This window comes from Balaenoptera ricei, chromosome 14 (assembly GCF_028023285.1).
Source record: "Balaenoptera ricei isolate mBalRic1 chromosome 14, mBalRic1.hap2, whole genome shotgun sequence".
NCBI lineage: Eukaryota > Metazoa > Chordata > Mammalia > Artiodactyla > Balaenopteridae > Balaenoptera > Balaenoptera ricei.
In genome coordinates, this window is record NC_082652.1 from 50,801,521 (window position 1) to 50,825,525 (window position 24,005).

At 39.6% G+C, this 24,005-nt stretch overlaps 1 protein-coding gene and 1 pseudogene across 2 annotated transcripts; one reads left to right on the forward strand and one right to left on the reverse strand.

Moving 5' to 3' along the window:
• The first annotated feature begins 3,825 nt into the window (after positions 1-3,825).
• Positions 3,826-4,585, forward strand: LOC132347744 (small ribosomal subunit protein uS2-like; annotated as a pseudogene).
• Positions 4,586-12,013: 7,428 nt separating this feature from the next.
• ZNF24 (zinc finger protein 24) lies at positions 12,014-22,485 on the reverse strand. Of its 2 annotated transcripts, XM_059894527.1 has the most exons (5): positions 22,401-22,485; positions 19,996-20,498; positions 19,586-19,733; positions 18,294-18,352; positions 17,399-17,515 (listed from the first exon to the last, which is right to left on the reverse strand). In XM_059894527.1, exons 2-5 carry the CDS (start codon positions 20,413-20,415, stop codon positions 17,483-17,485), a joined length of 660 nt encoding a protein of 219 aa, XP_059750510.1. In that variant the 5' UTR covers positions 20,416-20,498; positions 22,401-22,485; the 3' UTR covers positions 17,399-17,482. The 2 variants fall into 2 exon arrangements, with proteins under 2 accessions (XP_059750509.1, XP_059750510.1); XM_059894526.1 differs by lacking the exon at positions 18,294-18,352 and having other exon boundaries at positions 12,014-17,515.
• Between the last annotated feature and the right edge of the window lie 1,520 nt (positions 22,486-24,005).

Genomic DNA, 24,005 nt, shown 5'->3' on the forward strand with positions numbered 1-24,005 from the left:
CTTAAAATTACACACACACACACACACACACACAACTTGTTAGAACTAATAAATCAATTCAGCAAAGTTGTAGGATACAAAATCAACATGCAAAAATCAGTTATGTTTTAATACACTAACAATAAACAACCTGAAAAATAAATTAAGAAAGCAATTCCATTTAAAATAGCATCAAAAATAATAAAATACTTAAGCATAAATTTAACCAAGGAAACAAAAGACTTTTACACTAAAAACTACAAAACATTTTGAAAGAAATTAGACACCAATAAGTGAAAAGATATCCCATGTTTAATACTACCCAAAGAAATCTACAGATTCAGTGAAATCCCTATCAAAACCCCCACAATTTTTTTCAGAAACAGAAAAATCCATCCTAAAACTGGTACAGAATATCAAGGGACCCTCAATAGTCAAAACAATCTTGAGAAAGAACAAAGTTGGAAATCTCACACTTCCTGATTTCAGAACTTACAAAGCTACAGTAATAGAAACAGTGTGATACTTGCATAAAGACAAATGTATAAACCAATGGAATAGGATAGAGAGCCCAGAAATAAACCCACCCATAAATGGTCAAATGATTTTCAACAAGGGTGTCAAGACCATTCAATGGGTAAAAAACAGTTTTCTCAGTAAATGGTATTGGGAAAACTGGATATCAACATATAAAAGAATGAAGGTTGACCATTGCCTTACATCATATACAAAAATTAACTCAAAGTGGATCAAAGGGGACTTCCCTGGTGGTCCAGTTGTTAAGACTCTGCACTTGCACTGCAGGGAGCACGGGTTTGATCACTGGTCAGGGAACTAAGATCCCACATACTGCACAGCACGGCGAAAAAAAAAAAAAAAGAGGATCAAAGACCTAAACATAAGAGCTAAAACTACAAAACTCTTAGAAGAAAACATTAAGAAAGTCTTCATGCAATTGGATTTGTCAGTGATTTCTTGGATATGACAACATGAGCATAGGAAACAAAAGAAAAAATAGATAAATTGGATTTCATCAAAATTTAAAACTTTTGTGCATCAAAGGACACTATTAACAGAATGAAAATGCAATCAATGGAATGGGAGAAAATATTTGAAAATCGTATATCAGATAAGGGATTAATATCCAGAATATATAAAGAACCTCTACAACTCAACAACAACAAAAACTAACCAGATTTTTTAATTGGTCAAATGGCTTGAATAGACATTTCTCCAAAGATGATATACAGATAGTCAAAAAGCACATAAAAAGATGTTCAACATCACTGATCATTAGGATAGCCATTATTTAAGAAAGAAAGGAAGGAGGGATGGAAGGAAGTAAGGAAATAATATTGTTGGTGAGGAAGTGGAGAAGTTGGAACACTTGCACAATGCTGATGGGAATGTAAAATGTTGCAGCCACTGTAGGAAACAGTATGGTGGTTCCTCAAAAAAGTAAACATTGAATTACAATATGATCCAGCAATTCCACTTCTGGGTATATACCCAAAATAATTGAAAGAAGGGACTCAAATATTTGTACACTGATGTTCATAGCAGCATTATTCACAATAGTCACAAGCTGAAAACAACCTAAATGTCCATTGACAGATAAATGGATAAACAAAATGTGGTGTATACATACAATAGAATATTGCTCAGCATTATAGAGAAAAGAAATGTTGATATACACTACATCCTGGAGGAACACTGAAGACATCATGCTAAGTGAGATAAGCCAGGCACAGGACAAATATCTTATGATCCCACTTACATGAAGTACCTAGCAGATTGGATACACTGAAATGGGAGTTAGTGAAAGCTACATAAGTAGAAAACATGAAGGCTGAAACATGGAGGGAAAAAAATTATAGAAGATACAGAAGAGAGCATAGGAATCATATCTGATATGGAAAAAAAGGCCTAACATACACATAATCTGAGTCTCAAAATGAAATAAGAGATGATGGGACAAAGGCTATATTTAAAGAAAGAGTGGTCAAGAATTTTCCAACCCTCATGAATAATCAAGTCATACATTAAAGGAGCACCACAGACACCAAAAACTACAAAGAAAAGTATACCTGGGGACATCATAGTACCAAACAAGAGCACAGAAAAAGAAAAATCGAAAAAAGGGGAAAAAACATTATATTCAAATAAGCAACAAATAGACTGAGGTTTAACTTCTCAACATAAAGCCAGAAGATAATGAAATATCTTGGAAGTATAACTTTCAAAAGTAAAGACAATGTGAAGACATTTCCAGACAAACAAAAATGAGAGAATTCATTGCTCACATACTCAAACAAAAAAATACTAAAAAGAGTTCTTCAGACACAAGGAAAAAACAGTTTAGGAAGAAATGAAGAGCCATGGAAAGTGTAAATCTGAAGGTAAATCTAAATGAATATTAACTGTAAGAAAAGATAATAATGCCTAAAGTTAGGAACTAAATACATTCTCAGAGAGATGGTAGAAGTACTAATTTATATTAGGTTCTAATAAACCAAGGGTGCATGCTGTAATCGCTAGAGTAAAAGAGGAATATAACTAACAAATTAACAAAAAGTAAAATGGAGTAATAAAAATTGTTGATTAATCTCAAAGAAGGCAAGGGAAAAAGAATATAAATAGGCAAGACAAATAGATAACAAATAGGATCATGATAGATGTAAGCCCAAATACACCAGTAATTATATTACATGCAAGTGGACACAAGACAAAGATTCTTGACTAGAATTTTTTAAATTAATCATGTAGTACTTACTTGAGATACAACTACCAGAATCCAGGAAATTTAAAATACAAGTATGGAAAAAAGATACTGCATTCAAACACTAACCAAAAGAAAGGTGCTAATAGCTGTACCAATAGCAAACAAGAAGTAGACTTTAAAGCAAAAGTCTTACTAGAGATAAAATGGGGCATTTCTATTGATGAGTCAATTTACCAAGAAAATAGAAATATTCTAAAAGTGTATACACCTAATAATTTTGCTTCAAAGTACATAAAACTAAAATTGACAAAACTAAAATGAGAAAGAGATAAATCTACAATCCTAGTAGGAGACTTTTACACAACTCTCTTAGTAAAAGAGGACAAGCAGAAAAAATGTCTAAGAATATAGTATATGTGGACAATATGATTAACAAAATGACCTAATGGACATATTAGATAACAGTACAACCAACAATGACAGAAACCTTGATTCTTTTTAGGTGCACAGAGAACATTTTCCAAAACTGAGCATATGCAGGTTTGTATATTCAGCAAGCATATGCAGCAAGCCTCAACAAATTTCATCAGATTCAAATCATTTAGAGTAGGGCTGTGCAATAGAATTTTCTGTGTCCTATCTGCATTGTTCAATACAATAGACACCATAGTCAACACAGTATTCACTAGCCACACGGGGCTACTGAACACTTAAAATGTATGACTGATGAACTACATTTTATTCATTCTAATTAATTTATATAGCCACATCTGGTTAGTGACTACATATTGGACAGCACAGACTTAGCATATGTTTTCACATAACAATGAAATTAGCTAGAAATCAATAACACACACATTTTTAAAAATTCCCAAATGTTTGGAAATTAAGAAAAACAATTTAAATTACCCATGGGTAAAGGAAGAAAGCACAATAGAAATTAGAATATATTTTTATCTGGATAATAGTGACATTATTAGGGGGAAAAAAGGCTAAAATTCAATGATTTGAGTATCCATCACAAGAAGTTAGAAAAAGAATAACAAGTAAATCTAAAGAAAGTAGGATGAGGTCCATAAGGGTTGTTCTGGTTTCTCATCATAACTTAAAGAGAAATATTCACAATGTCCAGGGCCCTTGATGTCCTGCAAATGAAGGAAGAGGAGGTCCTCAAATTCCTTACAGAAGGAACCCACTTAAGGTGACACCAGCCTTGACTTCCAAATGGAACAGTGCCTCTACAAAAGGAAAAGTGATGGCATCTACCTCGTAAATCTGAAGAGAATCTGGGAGAAGTTTCTTCTGGCAGCTTGTGCCGTTGATGCCACTGAAAACTCAACTGATGTCAGTGTCGTAACCTCCAGAAGTACCGGCCGGCAAGCTGTGCTGAAGTTTGCTGCTGCCGCTGGAGCCACTCCTACTGCTGACTGTGTCACTCCTGGAAGCTTTACTCACCAGATCCAGGCAACCTTCCAGGAGCAGAGACTTCTGGTGGTTACTGACCTCAGGGCTGCCCACCAGCCTCTCACACAGGTGTCTTATGTTAACCTGCCCACCATTGCTCTGTGTAACACAGACTCAACTCTGTGCTCTTTGGGCATTGCCATTCCCTACAGCAACAAGGGAGCTCACTCAGGGGGTCCGAGGTGGTGGGTGCTGACCCTGGAAGTTCTGCGCATGTGTGGCACCATCGCCTGTGGACACCCACAGGAGATCATGCCTGATCTCTACTTCCACACACACCTGGAAGAGACTGAAAAGGAAGAGCAGGCCACTGCTGAAAAGGCTGTGACCAAGGAGGAATTTCGGTGCGAATGGACAGCTCTAGCTCCTGAGTTTACTGCTACTCAACCTGAGATCCCAGACTGGTCTGCAGGTGTGTAGGTGCCCTGTGTGCCTATTCAGCAGTTCCCTCCTGAAGACTGGTCTGCAGCTCCCACTGCTCAGGACACTGAATGGGGAGGGACGACCACTGATTGGCTTTAAGCTGTTCTCCCATAGACCTTAAAGAGAAAATGGAAATGAAGTTGATGAAAAATCAACAGTTTCTTTAAAAAAAGAAAATAGAAGGAAGGAAATAGTAGAGCATGAATTAATGAAATAGAAAGTACATTTTAAAAAAGAAAAGCCAAAAGCTCATTTTTGGGAAAGAATAAAATTGACAATCCCCCAGCAAAACTGATCAAGAAACAGAAGTCCCATTTGTCAGTGTAAGGAATGCAAAAGTGGCCATCAGCACAGATCTACAGCAACTACAGGTGTAATATAAAGGATATGATTCATAATTTTACCTAAAAAATTATAAGATTTACCCAAAATTAACACAATAAGAAATATAAAATCTGGAACTTCCCCAGTGGCACAGTGGTTAAGAATCCACCTGCCAATGCAGGGGACACGGGTTCGATCCCTGGTCAGGGAAGATCCCACATGCCGCGGAGCAACTAAGCCCATGTGCCACAACTACTGAGCCTGCCCTCTAGAGCCCTCGAGTCACAACTACTGAGCACGAGAGCCACAACTACTGAAGCCCACGCTCCTACAGCCCGTGGTCCACAACAAGAGAAGCCACCTCAATGAGAAGCCCGCGCACCGCAACGAAGAGCAGCCCCCGCTCACCGCAACTAGAGAAAGCCAGTGCGCAGCAACAAAAACCCAACACAGCCAAAAACTTAATTAATTAATTAATTAATTAAATTTAAATAAATAAATAAAATGTCCAGCTCAATGGCTTTAAAAAAAAATGAAAGAAAAGAAAAGAAATATAAAATCTAAATAGCTCTGTGTCTATTAAGGAAATTATTGGGAATTCCCTGGTGGTCCAGTGGTTAGGATGCAGCACTTTCACTGCCGGGGTGGCCAAAAGGAAAAAAAAAAAGGAAAGTATCTGTAAGTTAAATTTTTCCCATCAAGAATAGTCCAAGCCAGATATCTCAGCAGGGAATACTTCCAGACATTAAAGGAAGAAATAAAGCAATCTTACACAATCTCTTCAAGGTAAAAGAAAAAGACAATACACTACCCAACTAGTTTTATGCAAGCTGTGGATTATGTTCCTTACAGAAGAAGATTTCCTTCCTGGAACTAGACCAGGAGGCATGGCTTTCCCAAGGATTTTGGCACACGCATTTCTCCGCATCTCCCTAGGATGCCTTTCAGGCCTTTGATCACTCCAGCTGTCAGGGAGCTGCATCCGAGCCTCCAGGGCACATTAAAAGGAATCTCTTTCCAACAGTTGGGATCCAGTGGCAGGCAGACTGAACCTAACTATCTACAATATCATACAATGCATATTTATCACTTACACTACACTTCTCCAGACAAGGTGTTTGTTATTTGTTTATAAATGTGGTTCTGTTTAAATGCTTTCATTAAATTTTATTTAGTCTGCTTACTCAATGATATAGCTAATTACATGGGGCCAGTGGAATTCCCAGACTGTCAGTTGGTCAAGGGGGCCCTATAGAAAACTCCAGAAAAATGAGAATATTCCTTTCCTGTAAGCCATGCTTTAGGGAAAAAGTATTCTTCTAAATCGGGGGTCTACAAACTACTGCAGGAAGGCCAGCCAGCCACTGTTTTAATGGAACACAGCCTCACCCATTTGTTTGTGAGTTATCTAAGGCTGCTTTCTGCTATAAAGGCAGAGTTGCATAGTTGCAGCAGAAACTGTATGGCCCTCAAAGCTGAAAATATTTACTATCTGTCCCTTTACAGAAAATGTTTGCTGACCCCTGATCTAAATGAGAATTTTTTTTAACTTTTATTGATTTTTTTTCTTTTTGCTGATTATAAATGTGCTGCTAGCTTGCTGTTAAAAAAAAGAAAGATACTATGTAAAAGAATAAAGATAAGTCATTTATCTCCAGAAGCCTACTTAGCAAACTTAGTATTTTGATGAGTGCCATTCTACATATATATTTGTGTACTTTTTTCCAAAAATGATATTGATAATGGCAAATGAAAATTTTCCCATTGTTGTATCATGAACATTTTTTAAAATAAATTTATTTATTTATTTGTTTTATTTTTGGCCGTGTTGGCTCTTCGTTGCTGTGTGTGGGCTTTCTCTAGTTGCGGTGAGTGGGGGCTACTCTTCGTTGCAGTGTGCGGGCATCTCATTGCGGTGGCTTCTCTCGTTGCACAGCATGGGTTCTAGGCACGTGGGCTTCAGTAGCTGTGGCGCACAGGCTTAGTTGCTCCATGGCATGTGGGATCTTCCCGGGCCAGGGCTCGAACCCGTGTCCCCTGCATTGGCAGGCGGATTCTTAACCATGCGCCACCAGGGAAGCCCTATCATAAACATTTTACACATCCATAAACATAGCTCTTCATCATCATTTTAAATATGGCTGTAGGGGATATTTATAATTGCTTTCTCAATATTCCCTTCTCCCTCTCCCTGCCCCAAGCTTTCTCAATAACAGCACCTTACCTGATTTTCCTTTAGTAATTCACTCTCTCCCTTTCGGGGCCATTAAGTTTTCTTTAACTTTGAATTTTGAGATAATTTCAAACTTACAGAAAAATTGCAAGAATAGAACAAAGAATTCCTATATATGCTTCACCCAGATTCCCCAAGTATTATTTTATCACATTTGCTTTATAATTCTCTATCTACTTATGCTATATACCCAGATATATCTATATCTATATATATAGATATGTTAAGTTTTCCCTGAATTGTTTAAGAGTAAGTTGCAGACACAGTGCCCCTTTGACGTTCAAACAGAGCGAGAAGGAAGAGGATTTTGAGCAAAGAAGTGACACAGTCTGACTTACATGATATGGATGCCATGGGGAGAACTGAGTGAAGCAGAGCAAGCAGGAAATCAGGGAGGCTATGGCCTGACCAACTGGGAGGACAAAATTGCCACTTTCTAAGATGAAGAAGACTACAAGAAGAACATGTGTGGGGAGAAATTAAAAATGTGATTGGGGCATGTTGGGTTTAAGATGCCTAATTAGTCACTGTACGAAGCCCAGTTTATAAGCCTCCTCCTATTTGCAGGGCCAGACTTTCAGCTCTGTGATACTGATGACCCTCTAAGAAGACTGTGTGCACCAACCTTTGAGGTTGCAGGCCCACCAGGCTGCAGGTAGAGGGAGCAACTGACTCCCCCTGGATCTCTGGCCTGCCACTCCTCCTGTGCTATTGCGTTGTCTTGGAACCTGACTGCTGGAGAGGCTGAATGGTGCACCTGGAAGTGTGGAATTGATGTTCTGTGGTGAAAACTGACCAGAGGGCGAGCGAGGGGAGCCTGCAGAAAATTCTTCTCCCTCCTCCTACCCCATGGTGAGGTGAGATGACATAGTTCATGCCATTTGCCCTCTGAAGATAGTGAGACTAAGCAAACAGCTGTGCCTACGCTGTAGACACTCAGTAACACCCACCTGTATTTGTTCTCTCTTTTTCCCTGCTTCACCGCCCATTTACCTTCAGTCATCCTGTTCCGGGATTGCATCACCCCAATAAAGTATTAACAATAAGGTTTAATTTTATGCTGTTTTCTTAGGAACCCAGAATAAAGCAGGTATCAAAGTGGAGATGTCTGGTAGGCAAAGGGATATATGAGCCTGTAGTTCAGAGAAGAGATCTAGGCTGAAATATAGATTTTGGAGTCCTAGGTAATAAAGATCTAAGACCAGATGAGATTACCTAGGAAGTGAACATAGGTAGAAAAAAGAAGAGATTTGAACACTGAGCCCTCAGGCACGCCAACATACTGAAGTCCAGAGAGGTGAGGAAATACCAGCATCGAGACTGAAAAGAAATGTCCCACGAGGTAGAGAAAAACCAAGCATGTTGTTTCTTGAAGCCAAATGAAAATACATCAATTATGCAAAATACTGCTGACGGCTCAAGCAATAAATGAATATTGAAATCAGCAATATGGGGGTTAGCAAACTTGATTAGCACTCTTGTTTTGTTTTGTTTTGTTTGTTTGGCCACACCATGCAGCTTGCCTGCGAGATCTCAGTTCCCTAACCAGGGACTGAACCTGGGCCACGGCAGTGAAAGCGCCGAGTCCTAACCACTGGACCGCCAGGGAATTCCCATTGATTAGCACTCTTTATGTGGAGAAGAATTTGTGTAATATACAGTAATGTCACACCTCTCATTCCTGTTATAATTTGTATTTTCACCTTTTTTTTTTTTTTCCTGATCAGTCTGGCTAGAAGTTTATCAATTTTATTAATCTTTTTTAAAAGTTAGCTTTTGGTTTAAATAGAGTATAGAAATTGATTTTTCTCTCTTTTTTCTGTTTTCTATTTTGATTTCCAATCTAATCTTTATTTCTTTTCTTCTCTTTACTTTGGGTTTAATTTATTCTTTTTCTGGTTTCTTAATTGAGACTTTTTTTTTCTAATATAAGTATTTCATTACTAAAAATTTACCAGTAAGAGCTGCGTCCCAGAGATTATTTTTTTCAAATATTTCTCTATTCCTCCTCCCTCCCCTCACCTTCAGGAACTCTGATTACTCTTACACATATTGAAGTTGTACTACAACTCTGTTCAATTTTTCTTAGTGTTTTATTTGCCCGTTTTTCATTTTGGATGGTTTCTTTTGTTATGTCTTATCTACCATGATTTTTTTATTCTTTTCTTCTATTATGTTTAATCCACAGTTAATCCCATCTGTGCGTTTTTTAAAAATCTCAGACATTGTAGTTTTTATCTCTAAAAGCTTAATTTGGTTGCTTTTTTATAGCTTTCATGTTGCTACTGAGCATGTTCAATACTTCCACTAGCTTCTTGATCATATGGAATAGTTTAACAATTGTCTTAATGAGCTTGTCTAATTCTTTGTCATTTCTGGGTCAATTTGATTGAGTGGTTTTTCTTATTATGGGTTGTATTTTCCTGCTTCTTTGCATGACTTATGAGTTATCCAATTTTTGATTGGATGCCAGTCATTTTGTATTGTATGTTGTTGGGTACTGAATATTTTTAATATATATATTCTTGAGCTTTGTTCTGGGATGTGTTTAAATTACTTGGGCAGTTTTATCCTCTTAGGTCTTGTTATTAAGTATCTTTCAGGCAGTGTTTAGTCTAGGGTTCATTTTTTTCTCCTATGCAGGCAAGACTCTACTATTCGAACCCAGAGTTTCTCAACCTCCGCACTACTGATATTTAAGGCTGGATAATTCATTGTAGGATGTTTAGCAGCATCTCTGGCCTCTACCCGGTAGATGCCAGTAGAGCCCATCTCCTCTGGTTATGAAAACCAAAAATGTCTCCAGATACTACCAGTTGTCTCCTGGCGGGGGTGGGGCAGGGCATAAAACTGCCATCGTTTGAGAGCCATTGCTCTGACGTCCTGTGACTTAGGAGGTTTTCTGCCCTCGCAGATGGTACTACTACTGGCACTTTGTGAGTTCCAGTGATTTTTTCCCCTAATCCTTCTGGATGATTCTTTCCCCCACCTCAGGTAGTTTCTTTACACAGATGTTCATCAGCACTCAACTGAATACTTGTGAGGGACCCTCTGCAGATCTCCAGCGTTTAGGTCTCTCCTCTTTGGTACTCTGCCCTGCCAATCTAGTCACTCGGCCTCTCAGGGCCCCTTGCTCCATCATCTCAACTTAGGGAGACGGTCAAGCTCTGCTTGAGTTCTCCCTCCTTGTGCTGTAGCCTAGAAACCCTCTCCAGGCAGTATACTGAGGGAACCCAAGTTTGCTTCATGTTTCCCATTTCAGGGATCACGTCTCTCCCATCCTTTGCTTCTGTTTGATATATTTTGCCTGGTATTGTACTTGTTCAAGCAGGTTAGTCATCTTGGTCTGAAGGCTATGTGAGTGACTTTTAAAAAGTATATTTGCATGCTAATTAAAAAATTCAGGAGAGAAAAATTTGATAATGCAAGAGGTGAGGATTATTGGGGTATGCCTTTGAGTAGGTGTGAGAGGGTGGCTTAGATCCAATGAAGATGCTAGCCTCAGGCAGAAGCACAGTTGATCCAAAGTTAAGAGGAAAGAGGTATTAAGATTAACAAACCAAGATATGGACATTTTGTTTACTGTTTTCTAGATTTTTCTTTCTGTTTTAAACATGGTATAATAGGTATAGATGGGGATAGGTATATAGAGAATAATATAGGCATAGAGAGAACATAAAAATGTTAATGGGCTGTTACTATGTGGACTCATGGGTGACTTTTGGGGTGATTTCTATTTCTAAACTTTTCCTATATTAGTTTATATATTAATAGTATATTATAGAATTATATATATTTTTAAAGAATTTAAAGAAACGAGATAGCTGGACACTGCTTTGTTCTATTCTCAGCACCTACTCATTACACTCCTTTGCCCAAAACCTCTAATAGTTTCCCATCTCATTCAAAGCAAAAGTCATAGTCCTCACCAATGGCTAACCAGGTCTTCCATGATCTGGCCCTACCCTCCACCCTTAACTCATTTCTCTGGCTTCATCCACTACTTTCCCCCTTTTCATTCTGCTCTAGCCACACCGGCCTCTTTGCTGTCTCTTGAACAAATCAGGCATTGCTCCTACATCAAGTTCTTCGCACTTGCTGTTCCCATGCCTAGAACATCTTTCCTCCAGAGTCTCGTGGACTTCCTTATACGCATTCGTATCTTTTCTCAAATTTCACTATCAGTGAAATCTTCCCTGGACAACCTATCTAAATTGCAATACTTTTCCTTCTTGATGTTTTGTGATCCTTTCTTTCCCAATATATTTTCTCCTTACCATTCATCACACTGAACAATACGCTTTCCTTTTTTTCCACTGCCGTTTAGTTTCCAAAATCAATAGATGTAAACCCCCGAACACTCTTGGACCTGAGCAACTTCAAATCCACAGGTCTGAAAATTTTAAGAGGACTCCAGAGAACCTTGTTGGGGGGAGGCAGGGGAGTGGAGGCCATGGGGAGGAAGTCCAAGGGTCACATACAGGGGATGCTTCAGGGAAACACCCCAAGAGCAATGGTTGGAGGCGGGTACAGCATAGACTCAGCAGTGTAATCCCATCTGAGTCCCAAGTTAATGAATCTGTAGGAAGGACGGAAGAGAAATGCCAAAGACCTGATTGTGTGAAGTTTTTCATCTATAGACACTGCCAACACCAATGTTCAGTTATTGTTGGAATTTAAAGTATATGTGTGTGGTGTAGAGAGTAGAGTAACAAATGGCAGAGGTTGACAGAGGCCAAATCATGGAACGCCATGCTAATTTTATTATCCTATGTAGTGCATTAAGTCTAGAATTTAAAATTACAAAGGTTTTCTAAAAATTGATAAGAAAATACAAATAACCTATATTAATCAGGACAGAAATCCAATTTAATTATCTTAAACAAGAAAGGGACTTTATTGGCTCACAAAACGTTAAAGTCCAGAGGTAGGGCAGGCTTTAGGCACAGCTGGATCTAGGGCCTCCAGAAAATTGACATCAGAACTTAGTTCTCATTCCTTTCTGCTAGCCTCTGAGTTTCCCTTCAGACTCTTTCCACATGGTACAAATTTTCAGGCTTACACAGTCCTTAGTTCGTGAGATCTCTGTCGAGCGTTCTTTCCAAGAGTTCCAGCAGAAGTTCTGTTGAGGGCTTTCTTTAGCCTGGCTTGAGTTACATGCCCATTCTTTAATCACTGTGGCTAAGGAGCTGTGGGACTCAGGAGGGCCAGGGCTGGTTATGTACTCACCTAAGCCACAGGGAATGGGTTCCCCACAATAAATAAGGATTCTGTTATCACAAGATGGGGAAAGAGATGCTGAACAAAAACAACATATATCCACACATAACCCAACAGAAAAGCAGGTAAAGGATACAAACAATCCATGATAAAACTATAAATGGCCAATAAATATATGTAAATAACCTCAACCTCACCATTAACCAGGGAAATGCAAAATGATCCTTTTTTTTGCCCATCAGATAAAAATTATCAAGTGTAGGTAAGGCTATATGGGGAAATGAGCACTTTCTATACAGTTGGTGAAAATAGAAAGTTATGAGGGCCTTTGGGAAGGCTAAGGTGGGTCTACCAGAGCACACCCTTGGTCCCAACAATCTACCTTATACTCCATTCTAAAGACATATTCACACACATGCACAAAGAGATATGAAAGAGATCTTTACTTCGGCAATGTAATAGCAAAAGAAAAAAATAAGGGAATAGTTAAATAATGGTATTTTCATAGTATTGAATACTATTCAACCATTAAAGAAATTTAAAGACCTCAGGATCTGTTTGAGACAAAAAAAAAAAAAAAAAAGCAAGCTGCAGAATACATATATATGATCCTATTTATGTAAAAACAGCATTTATATGTGTATGTATATTCACATGAAAATTACGGAAAGGAGACCAGAATAATGTATACTAAACTGTGGGCAGTGGAATGTGATAGGAAACGCTGCAGAAAAGCGTCTCTCTTCAGTCTTGTGTAAAAGTTAAGTACACTGAGATGGTAGTCATTTATACTTCCATAATTTTAAAAAAATGGGGAAACGCAATTCACAATAGGAAATGAAAATGGCCAATAAACATATGAAAAGATGTTCCTTCTTATTAACAAAGAAAAGAAAGATAAATTTTTGCCTATCAGAGTGGCAAAAATATTGAAGGATTCAGTGTTGGTGGGAGTGTAGGCAAAGAGGCACTCTGACTACTGATGAAGTTGTAAAGTGGTACAATCTTTTTGATGGTATTTCTCAAAATGTTAAATGTGCATGTTTTCTGACGCAATAATTCCACTTCTAGCTATTTATCCCACAGAAATACCCACACAGGCAGCAAAATATATACGGATGTTAACTCTACCTTTACCTATAATAAAGAATCAGAAATAACCAAATTACCTACCAATAGGGGTTGGCTAAATAAGTTACAGTGTATTGATGCAATGGATTAGTATGTAGCCATAAAAAAACAATGTCTACATCAAAGTGGGAGGGAGAGGAGGCAAGTTTCAGTGCAGTTCATGTAAAATAGGGATATGTACCTAGCACACTCATATGATCGCTGTGAGGATTAAGAGTTAATCCATGGTAAAGCACTTCCAACAGTGCCTGTATACAGTGACCTGTCAGCTATTAACACGTTTTTGCTTAATTATGTATATGTCTAAGCCTGGAAGAACAGCAAACCAAATAATTATTACTTCTGTGTTAAGACCATGAAAAGGAATGTCCTTTTTCATTTTACATTTTTGTACTGTAGAAAACTCAAACGAGCATGTTTTAATAGCTTCTACATTTGTTAACCATAAGATAAAAGCATAAAGTTTATCAATCAAGGTTTAATAGCCATCATTCATTGCACTGTGAAAAAATATACATCCCTGGAATTCACAGAACTAGATTTGAGTTTTAGCTCTAATTGCCCACATGCAAGTCTCACAATCTCTAAATCTTGCTTTCCTAGTCTACAAATCTAAGTGAGATAGGTGAAGTGTCTAATCCAATGTCTGGCATGCAGATTACTTCAGTACACAGAACTCTCCCTTGAACTTACACAAATGTATTAGACATATTGCTAAATGATCAAGTGCCAACTGGATGTGAATGTGGGGAGTTCAACCTCCAAGAAAACCAAAAGTTAATTTAGCAGTAATGAGCAAATAAATGCTCAGTGGCTATTGGACAGGCATCAGCAGTCTGCATGCCGTTAACAATGACTGCTCATTTGATAACCCAACAGATGCCACTGCTTGGCAACTGCCAGATCACCACTTCATCAGAGGCTGGGCACCCCCCTAGAATCGCCAATATGATTATCTGTGTTAACGTAAATGAATGTCTGGATGAAATCATAAATCACCAAATAGTTATTTAAAATCAATTTGTCTAGCGGGAACTTAGACTAACCAGAGATGGCGAGTACACAGGCCATCACTTCCTTTTCATGTGTATTGTCACACAGTTTTTTTGGGTCCAACCCATTTTCCCCCCAGAGCCTTGCCTTAGTTTCAGAATCCTTTCTAAACAACGTACAGGTATCGGAGATGGCAAGACAACCTCATATTTGCCAACTCAAATACTTTCTCTAAGCTCTCACATTATACCAAACATCTTTGGCATTTATGAAAAATGTACCACAGGGAAGCTTCTTTGTATATAGGAAAAATAAGATCTAAAAAAAACATGAAATTCTAGCCACCAAGAGGTTATTCCCTTCTTACCTACTCTGATAAAAGAATTCTGTCATCCCAGCAGTATTCCAAATATGCCACCTCAAAACCTACTTGGAAAGAAGCCAGTTATAAATAAATAAATCAATCAACCCAAGACCGTTTTATCTTAGAGTGGAGGAATTTATAGCTTTATTGGACATTGACTTGTTTCCTCTCAGCCACAAAGAGAAGACCCAAACAAAAGTCCCTACATATTCTTGTATAACTTAAAATACATTATATCATTACTACATATTTATACTTCAATAAATCTTAATCTATAAAGCACATTTCTTATAATTGTTATCAGAAAATCTATAAACAAGCTCCATTCTGCCGCACTTCTCCACCAGCTGGCCTCGCATTAGTATGCTTTTTAACAGGCTCATGCAAATCTCACCTTCCATTTTTTAATTTGATCCAAGTACCAGATGTAACCAAAACCTCTGGAACTATGAAATATTTTTATTCACATGGGTCATTTTCCACACAATTATGCCCACTATAAAAAAGCCTTTTCTCATATCTATATTTTAACTTTCAGAGTTTTCCACTAAACAGAACCACAGTACTTGGGATTCTCAGACAAGGAGTATATGATCCTACTACTACAATGTGTATTATTTTTATACATTAAAAAAATGTGTTAAGACTTAAAATGAAAAAAAAAAAATAGTTCCACCAACTCTTGACAGTTAATAAACTAGTTGTTATAACCTAGTTCTTTTTTTTTTTAAAATAGAACCCATTCAACTTAACATGTAAGTATAACCTCAATGCTACTAGAGATTGATTAGCTTTTTTTTTTTTTTTATAAAAGACCCACAAACCTCCAAACTGTGACAGTTATCTCAGACTCACCTCTGAAGATTGCTGAAGAGCTGGCTAGCTCTTTGAGCTGAGTCTTCCTTTACCCAAATACAACACCCTGGTAAGACAACTATGGCTCTAGGAATCTCAGAGGTGGGGGAAGAGGCTAACTCACATGCAACAGCTTTGTACCAACCCCCAATGATTTACAGTGGAAGAAATACCTACCTAATTATGGCAGGGTTACAGTACCTAGCACAGTGCCTTGTCGGTAGAAAATTTAATAAATGCGTGGCTGCTTTGTTAGCCTGGTGTTCAATTCTTTTGTATCAAAAGAATAAAATCGCAAACCTGATACTTGTTGCCCACCTGTCAGGGATTTTTCTGTCCTTAACAAAAATGAAGGAAAAATAATAACGACTTAGATCTTCAAGTCTTTTGTTTTCTAAAAGCCAAGACAGACCATCACTCTTGTTTACATTTGCCCTTCAACACTGCCATTCACTACAAATCTTTCCCTAGTGTTATAATTTCTACCTTCATAGTTTTACAACTGTTTATTGTTTAGACTGTCCACTTTCTAATGATACATGAGAGGACATTATTTTCATTAGTGGGATGCTTCCCAATTACAGGTTAGATGAGCTATTTTTGAGTTTTCCTGCAGGCAGGAAACTAACTACACCTAGATAAAATCTTGATATACTTCAATTCTTGGATCAAAGTATTTGTCAATCTTCCCCAATCTAGGTGTCCCATTCACTTTTTGATGTTTCATCACCATCACTTCTTATTTGAGTTTTAAGGCTCATTTCACTTTGAGGTTTTTGGTCATCCTTTATCTTCTATTTTCTGAATGCATATTCAAATTAGGTAAAAGAAAACTGGTAAATTTTGAAAAATGGTTTCAGTTTTCAGATTTTACAATTCCTACATTGCTTTTCAATGTAGAAAGGAATGTATCCTTGTAAAGAACATTTCAATGATCAACACAAATAACATATCTGTCTAAGAAGGAAAGTTTTAACAGAGGGACAAAGAATCAGGTAGTTCATCATTTGGAAAAATAATAAGAATATAAACATCACATGGAAGATTTAGGCATTAACACCTGAATTAAGTTTAAAATTTCAGTTTCTAGGCAGGTATGACACCATTTCCTTCAAGATAAGATAATAATAGTGGGTGAAGATTTTCTACATTTCCCAGTGGATTTTCTAAGTCTATAGGAAAACTATTATGTATCATTTCATGTTTTTAATTTTGTCTTCATTTCAGAAGAAAAAGACCTGAGTGCTGATTTTTTTTTTTTTCATTTCTTAAACTTTCACAACATTGAGAAGTTTCTCTGCATTGTGTCTTCGCTGATGTCTAAAAAGATTTGAGCTTTGACTATAGGATTTCCCACACTGAACGCATTCATAAGGTTTCTCCCCAGTATGGATTCTCTGATGATTAATAAGCCCAGAATTCTGGCTAAAGGCTTTTCCACATTCGAGGCATTTGTAAGGTTTTTCTCCAGTATGGACTCTCTGGTGTTGCACAAGGATGGAACTCCTGCTGAATGCTTTCCCACACTCAACACATCCATAGGGTTTCTCCCCACTGTGGATTCTTTGATGAAGAATAAGGGCTGAGCCCTGACTGAAGTGTTTTCCACATTCATCGCATATATGTTGTTTCTTTCGGGAGGGATTTCTCTTTCTTTCAAACCTGCCCTTGGGGAAACAGGTTTCTCCATATTTAAAAATTTGAGGAACACCTATATTGAGAGTGCCAGGAACTTCATGAGATTCTACTGCTGAAGGAATCTCCTGCTTTGGAGCTAGCGCTCCATTTTCAGTCCTAGCATCATCATCTGAAATAAACAGAAAATGTAAATATCACTCATTTCCTATTCTGAGAGGAAAGAAACATGAAGAAAAATTTTTTTTGAAAAATGAACTAAAAGTAAATAGCTTGCATACGTCTATAAACAGCACTATGAAAACTGGTGATAAGGTTACCTACTCTCAAAAAAGAAAAAAAATGAAACGACTGATTATGAGGTTAATGAAGTGAGAGCATGGGAACATGAGAAATTAAAAGGTTGTATCCTAATAAAAGTGGTAACATAAGGGAGTGGGTTATACAATAGTAGTCAAAAACCAAAGGGCAGAAAAATGGCAGATTTTTTTAGAGAGTCTAAGTTTGTTAGAGACAGTCAAAGTGATACAGCTAGGTCTGGAGAAAAATAAAATAAAATTGGCCATAAGAAATCATTTTAATATTCTTTTGCTTTGAAAAAGGGAGAAATTATATCAAAATACAATGTGTAAATAACCACCAATCTGTCAGAAAGTGACTATTTCTAAAATGAGCAGGACAAGGCAGGTCACAACCAAGATCAGACTAAAAGGAGAATATAGGAGTCCTGACAAGAAGCTGAAGGTAAGCTGAGAGTATCCTGTGTTAACTTGGGACATGACGCTTACAAATTCAATGCACCTTTAATAACTTAAAGTTTTCCTTTAAAAGCAGCCTCATGTATTTGGTATTTGTCATGGTATTTAGATGAGCTGTTACTTCCAGGCCTCAGTTAGATGTGTTCAGTGAAAGAACGGCCCAAATTACCAACATAAGGTACCATCACCCACCTGTAGGCAGGCAGTGATTATGAGCGAGTCTCCTTTAAGACCTTCCTGAAACTTCAAGCCTTAAAGAATAAACACAGTTACTAAAGGGTGAACAGCACTGCTCAAAAAAGTTGTAAACAGTGAGCAAGTCTGTATCAAATGATTAAGAAAGGGACAGTCAGAAAAGAACGCTGACAAAGAGACGCTGAAGAGTTAGAGGGGATCAGTGAGGTCTGGAGACTTGAAGAACAGAGAAGTGAGTGTGAAGGTGACAAATGGCACACAAAGAATTGAGCTCCCAAGTGTGGTAGAGACCGGACTGCTAAAATGAGGCTACTTAAAAAGAGGCGAGAATTATCCTAAAGTTCAGGCAGGGGAGAAGTTCCCAGGAAGATGCCACCTCCAACAACCAAAGACAGTGGTTCTCAAACTTTAAAAGAATGCCCCATAATTCAGAGGGGAAGCCTGCTCAGAGCTCATTACACTAGCATTACCTCTAACTACCTCAAGGAATGATTCCCAAAGCAGTCTCGAACAAAATTTCATTTTAATTCATATAAATATGAAAAAGAAAGGTAGCGGTTTTAGGAATATACGGGGTTGTATCAAAATAAGTAAGTATGTGGCTTTAACTGCCAAGATACTGGGAAAGAATAGCCTTAGTGAATTATGAGCTTTCTACTTAATTTTTCTGTACTTATATTTATCATAGCTAGTGGCCATATTTTTGCATAAATACTTAGAAAAGGTGAAAAAAAGAATTTTCTCTAAATACCATTTCTACAAAAGAAGCTTCTTAGGAAACAAAAATGACTTTAGGTAGGATGTTTGAAGAAAAAAAACACACAAAAAATGCTAAAAATTCAGAAAACGCTTCAGTAATAAACTATAAACAAAAAAACTAGATTTGAAGAGGTATCAGGTAAGCTTATTGTACCAGGAAGAGTAGGCAGGAGACTAAAAGGATGTGAAACAGATGGCAAATAAGCAATACTGCATGCGAAACAGAGGGACCTGGTCTACAGGTGGGTGCTGGCTCAGAGTAAGGCAAATGCCAGCCTGAAATGGATAGGCCTTCAAAGAAAGAAGTAAAAGAGAAGAAAAGGCTGATGATGTTAATGTCGAGGAATAAAGGACCTGAGGTTAGCAAACCAACTGTTATTAGAAAAGAATCGAAATCCTACAGTGTGTCTATGTCTAAGCAATCAAGTTAAGGTGATTACCACCCCCTCCCTCACAGTAAAAACAAGCAAAGAGTTCCGGACAAAAGGCCCACACCCTCTTTCACCCTCCTGCCCACATGGGGTCCTCACCACAGTGCCTTAGGGAATGGAGCTCCCAGGATGCCCACTTGAGCTGGTTTTCCACGGCATCGAGCTCAGAACTTGGTAATCCCTGAGCTTCTTCTTGAGATACCATCTCCTCTACTAACACTTCCCGTTTTCGTCGTCGAAGAGAAACCTGGAAATGATAGGGTTTGGTTCAGTTGAGAACGAACCTGATGAGAATCAAAACTAAACGCACACAAAAGAAACCATACAGAACATATGCTGCAGAGGCCTAGATGGCAAAGAAGCATAGATAATGGCCGGGGGGGGGGGGGGGGGGGCGGGGGAGCGACACAGAAACATAATTTTAACTTAGTTGAGTGGAATTAATTCAGCAGCTGCGCCTACTGCCATGCCAATGCTCCTGACCCAGGAACGTGACACATCAGGCTTACCGGCTGTCCAGGGTCATCCAGTTCACTCTCTAAATCCTCCAGCACCGTCACTGCCTCCTCTCCATTCTCTGGATGATGCTCTCGAACCCAAGTCTGTAGCTCCTTGGGTAGGATGGCAACAAACTGCTCCAGTACTACCAGCTCCAAGATTTGTTCTTTTGTGTGTGTCTCTGGCCTGAGCCATAGACGGCAAAGTTCCCGAAGCTGGCTCACAGCTTCACGGGGCCCAGGTGAATCCTGGTATCCAAACTGCCTGAATCGCTGCCGGAAAACCTCCGGGTCAGGGAGATGGTTCCAGGGGATACTTGACCCCTCTTCACCATCAGGATCCTCCTCCAATTTCACTCTCAGAATTTTTTCCTCTTCATCTGGAGTTGGGATGATAAGTATTGAATCCTCTTCCACTGACTGTGCAGACATCCTGATTTATAATACTTCAAGAAAAGACAATCAAGGTAGGATATAGGCCTCAGGGAAATACCCCGTTTTCTTCACAGGCACTCCTGAGGCACAAGAAATGAAAAATATATAAATGACCAAATATTCTAAGAATTTGGACACATACTGATTAAAGGAAATAAAAATGTATTCTTTTACTAGGTTAAAAATTCCAATCAATAACCTAAACCAGAAGTTGGCAAACTACAGCTCATGGCCAAATCTAGCCTGGTGCCCATTTTTGTACAATGCTTGTACTAAGAAGAGTTTTCACATTTTGACATGGTTGAAAGAAATCAAAAGAACACTCCATGACATGTGAAAATGATATGAAATTGTCTCCATAAATTTTATTTATTTGTTCACGCTACAATAGCAGAATTGAGTAGTTGCAATAGACACTATAGGGCATGAAAAACCTAGCATTTACTCTGGCCCTTTAGAGAAAAAGTTTGCCTATCTATGACCTACAAAACCTATTTCAACAATCAAAAGAATCCAAGTAAGCACCAGACCACTTCAGTGTTATTTAAATGCATCTGACCCTTGAACACATTATTTGCAATTCATAACTGGTGTTCCCTGACACACTTAGGTCACCTCAAAAGCAGGGACTGCTTTTTCATTATCTGCTTAAAAAATTTCTTTTGACAAATGTGTTTTAAGGGCTAAGAAATATTTTCAAAATGTTTAAGAACTCCCTGGAGTTATAATATACGTGACAAAAACATTCACTTGCTCAGTAACAGATACATAATGTCGATCAAAATTAACCACTATGTTTATAAAACCTAAGTATTAATCAGTCACCCACCGCACCGTAAGTACCTTTACATTTGTAATGACAGGCATTAATCACAGTAAAATTCTTCGAAGAAAAGGCACTCTCATAACACCGTAACTTCGTGCAGTGGTGCAGACTCTTGTCCTTACACTGGGTGACTCACAGGCTCCCTGGCTTCTACCTTCAGGGAAACCTTGTGCTATTTCTGATCCTTTCCTTAGTATTTGCACAGTCATGCCCATGCCATTGTTTACAATACCCATTAGGAATGAGCCATGCAGCTACTATTGAGTACCTATTCAGGACCCGGAATGTGAAAGCCAGTAATTTCCAAAAAACTTCCCGTAACCCCATGAGACTAGGAATCAGAAAAGATCTTATTAGGTAATATACATACAGGTGTAATTAAATACTCTGGAGTGTGGCGGCCTTACAAACACGTAGGTTTGGCCTACAGATTCGTTTGTTCCTATTCCAAGACCCTACCTTATCGACGGCTCAAACAGTCTACAAAAAATAAATTTCTCTTCCTTTTACGTTCTCATACAGCACCCTGCCCGTGGGACGTGAGGAGGTGCAGGGAGAGCAGGCTCGCGGTCCCGACGGTGCGTGGGCGGGGAGCCCCGTTCCAAGTGACCTCCCCACTCACTCCTGCAGAGTGCCGCTGCGAACCCCGCCCCCACCCCAGCGATTCCAGCCCTTCTTCCCCGCACTCGCGGCGGCGGCTTTCGTTAGACCAACAGCCAACCTGCCACAGCAGCGTCGAAGCCACGGTACTTCCGCCCGCGGCCGGCTGAACTACAAGTCCCGGCAGGCCCCGCGCGAGGTCCGCCCACTCCCACCTCCCCCCGAAAAGAATCCCAGAACTCTCCGCGAGATGCCAGGGCCTCGAAATAGAACAAAACCGGCCGATGGGGGAGGGGAAGGCAAGGGTCGCGGAAGACACAAGGGGTGGAGGAGTCTCCGAAGGTGCTGAAAGCCCAATCTGGCTTTCCGTCTACCCCTCGCCGTCCCCCAACTGCCGGGCACGGAGATCGCGGCCTGCCCCCCCGCGCTCCCGGGAGGCGCTCCCGGGAAGCCGAGAAAGGTCCCCGCCAGGCTTCTCCGCTGACACTTGCCAAAGCCGTCCGCAGCCCGTAGCCCAGAGTCCCCCTCACGCCCTTCCCCCCACTCTCGCGCAAACCTCGGGCTCGGGAACCGCAGCCGCTTCGCTGTGCACGGCGGACGCACAAACGCCACTCACAAGCGGTTTCCCAGCAGCCCCCGGCGCGGACTGCTTCCGGTCTGCGGGCCCCAGGAGGCGGGGGGAGGCGAAGCACCGCGTTACCATGGAGATGCGCTCCGGGCGGGGGGAAGGGCTGTCCGACGACAATGACTGCTTTGAGGCTACGCTTGGCCTGGCGCCTCTTTCCTCCGGATAGCCCAGCCTTCTGTGTTCCGCTTAAAAGACAAGGAAAAGAAAGAATTCTGCCACTAAGATAGTCTTACGGTTTCATAAGCCTTTTCACATGCATTATCTCATGTGATCCTCACAGTAATCCTCTGACAGAAGTAACAAAAGCTAATGTTTATGAATGCTAACTAAATCGTACCAGGCACTGTCACCATGCTTTACATGTATTGTAATTTAATTTTCACAACAACTCTAAGATGGTAAGAACTTTTGTTATCCCCATTTCACAGCTGAGATAATCGCGGCACAAGTAAATAGCTTGCCGAGAGCTCATAACTAGTAAGTGGGAAGCAAGATTTAAAACCAAGGCATGACTCTAACCTTTGCTTCCCACTTGCTATGCTACAGAGCTTTAGTATGACCAATTTATGTGTCAGGGAAACAAAATGAGACTCTTAACCAAGAGCTTTGGCAATGATAGCACATTGAATTTGCGGAATGCGTGGTCACCTTCTGACTTCAGGCTTGACATTTTATACTACAAAACAGCTGCCAAAGTGATCGTTTAAAAACATAAATCAGATCATTTCATCCCCTATTTAAAGGCCTTCAGTGGATCCCTACTGCCTTAATTATGACATAAAACCTCCTGACATTTGTCTGTAAGGCCCCCTGTAATCTGTTCCTTGCCCCCAATCCCATCTCCACCCCACCCTACTCCCCAGCTCTTAGGCTCATTGTGGCCCAAGATCCTCAGCCTCCCTGACCACCTTTCCTCCCAGAAGCCTCCCCACTCTCAAGCACCGGGTAGAAGTGAGCCCACTTATTCATTTCTCTGTTTTTTGTTTTGTTTTGTTTTTCTCCATAAGTCCCCTAAGGGCAGGGACCTTGCCTGTCTTGTTGACCACAGTATCCCCACCTAGTAGTCCCAGGATGCTGACTGCCTGGTACATAGAGAACTCAATAAATATTTATTGAATAAATGAATGAAGCGTGGGCTGGTCAGATTGCTGCCTTTGCTAGGTCACATGTCAGGCCTCAGAAACCACACAAAAGAGCCCTGTTGTTTAAGGTCTGTGTTAGAAGTGTAGGTCCAGCCTTCCAGAAGCATTCCAAGATCCTCAGGCTTCAGCTTTCCGCCTCTTTCAGGAAAGTGCCCTTTGCAAAGAGCCCTCAAGTCTCTGCTGGATTCGTGAATGAGAGAGCAAGTGAGTTAGAAGCTGATGGTATAGCACTGCTCTACTCTCTGACTAGCGCTTTGCCTCCCCAGAACCCCTGCGACTTCTGATGCCTCTTCTCTCTTTCTTCATTTAGGAGGTTTCTGAAATCCAGATTTTTTTCTCTCCTGCTTGCCTACTGCCACCAACCTACTTGGCTGCTCTTCCCAACCTTTCT

What these genes read in the sequence shown, in the direction of transcription:
- ZNF24 (XM_059894526.1), bottom strand. Translation starts at nt 20,415, where the DNA reads ATGTCTGCACAGTCAGTGGAAGAGGATTCAATACTTATCATCCCAACT. An exon ending in TGGATGACCCTGGACAGCCG is followed by an intron (nt 19,734 to 19,995) that starts GTAAGCCTGATG and finishes TATCATTTCCAG; the next exon opens with GTTTCTCTTCGACGACGAAA. An exon ending in CCATTCCCTAAGGCACTGTG is followed by an intron (nt 17,516 to 19,585) that starts GTGAGGACCCCA and finishes TGTTTATTTCAG; the next exon opens with ATGATGATGCTAGGACTGAA.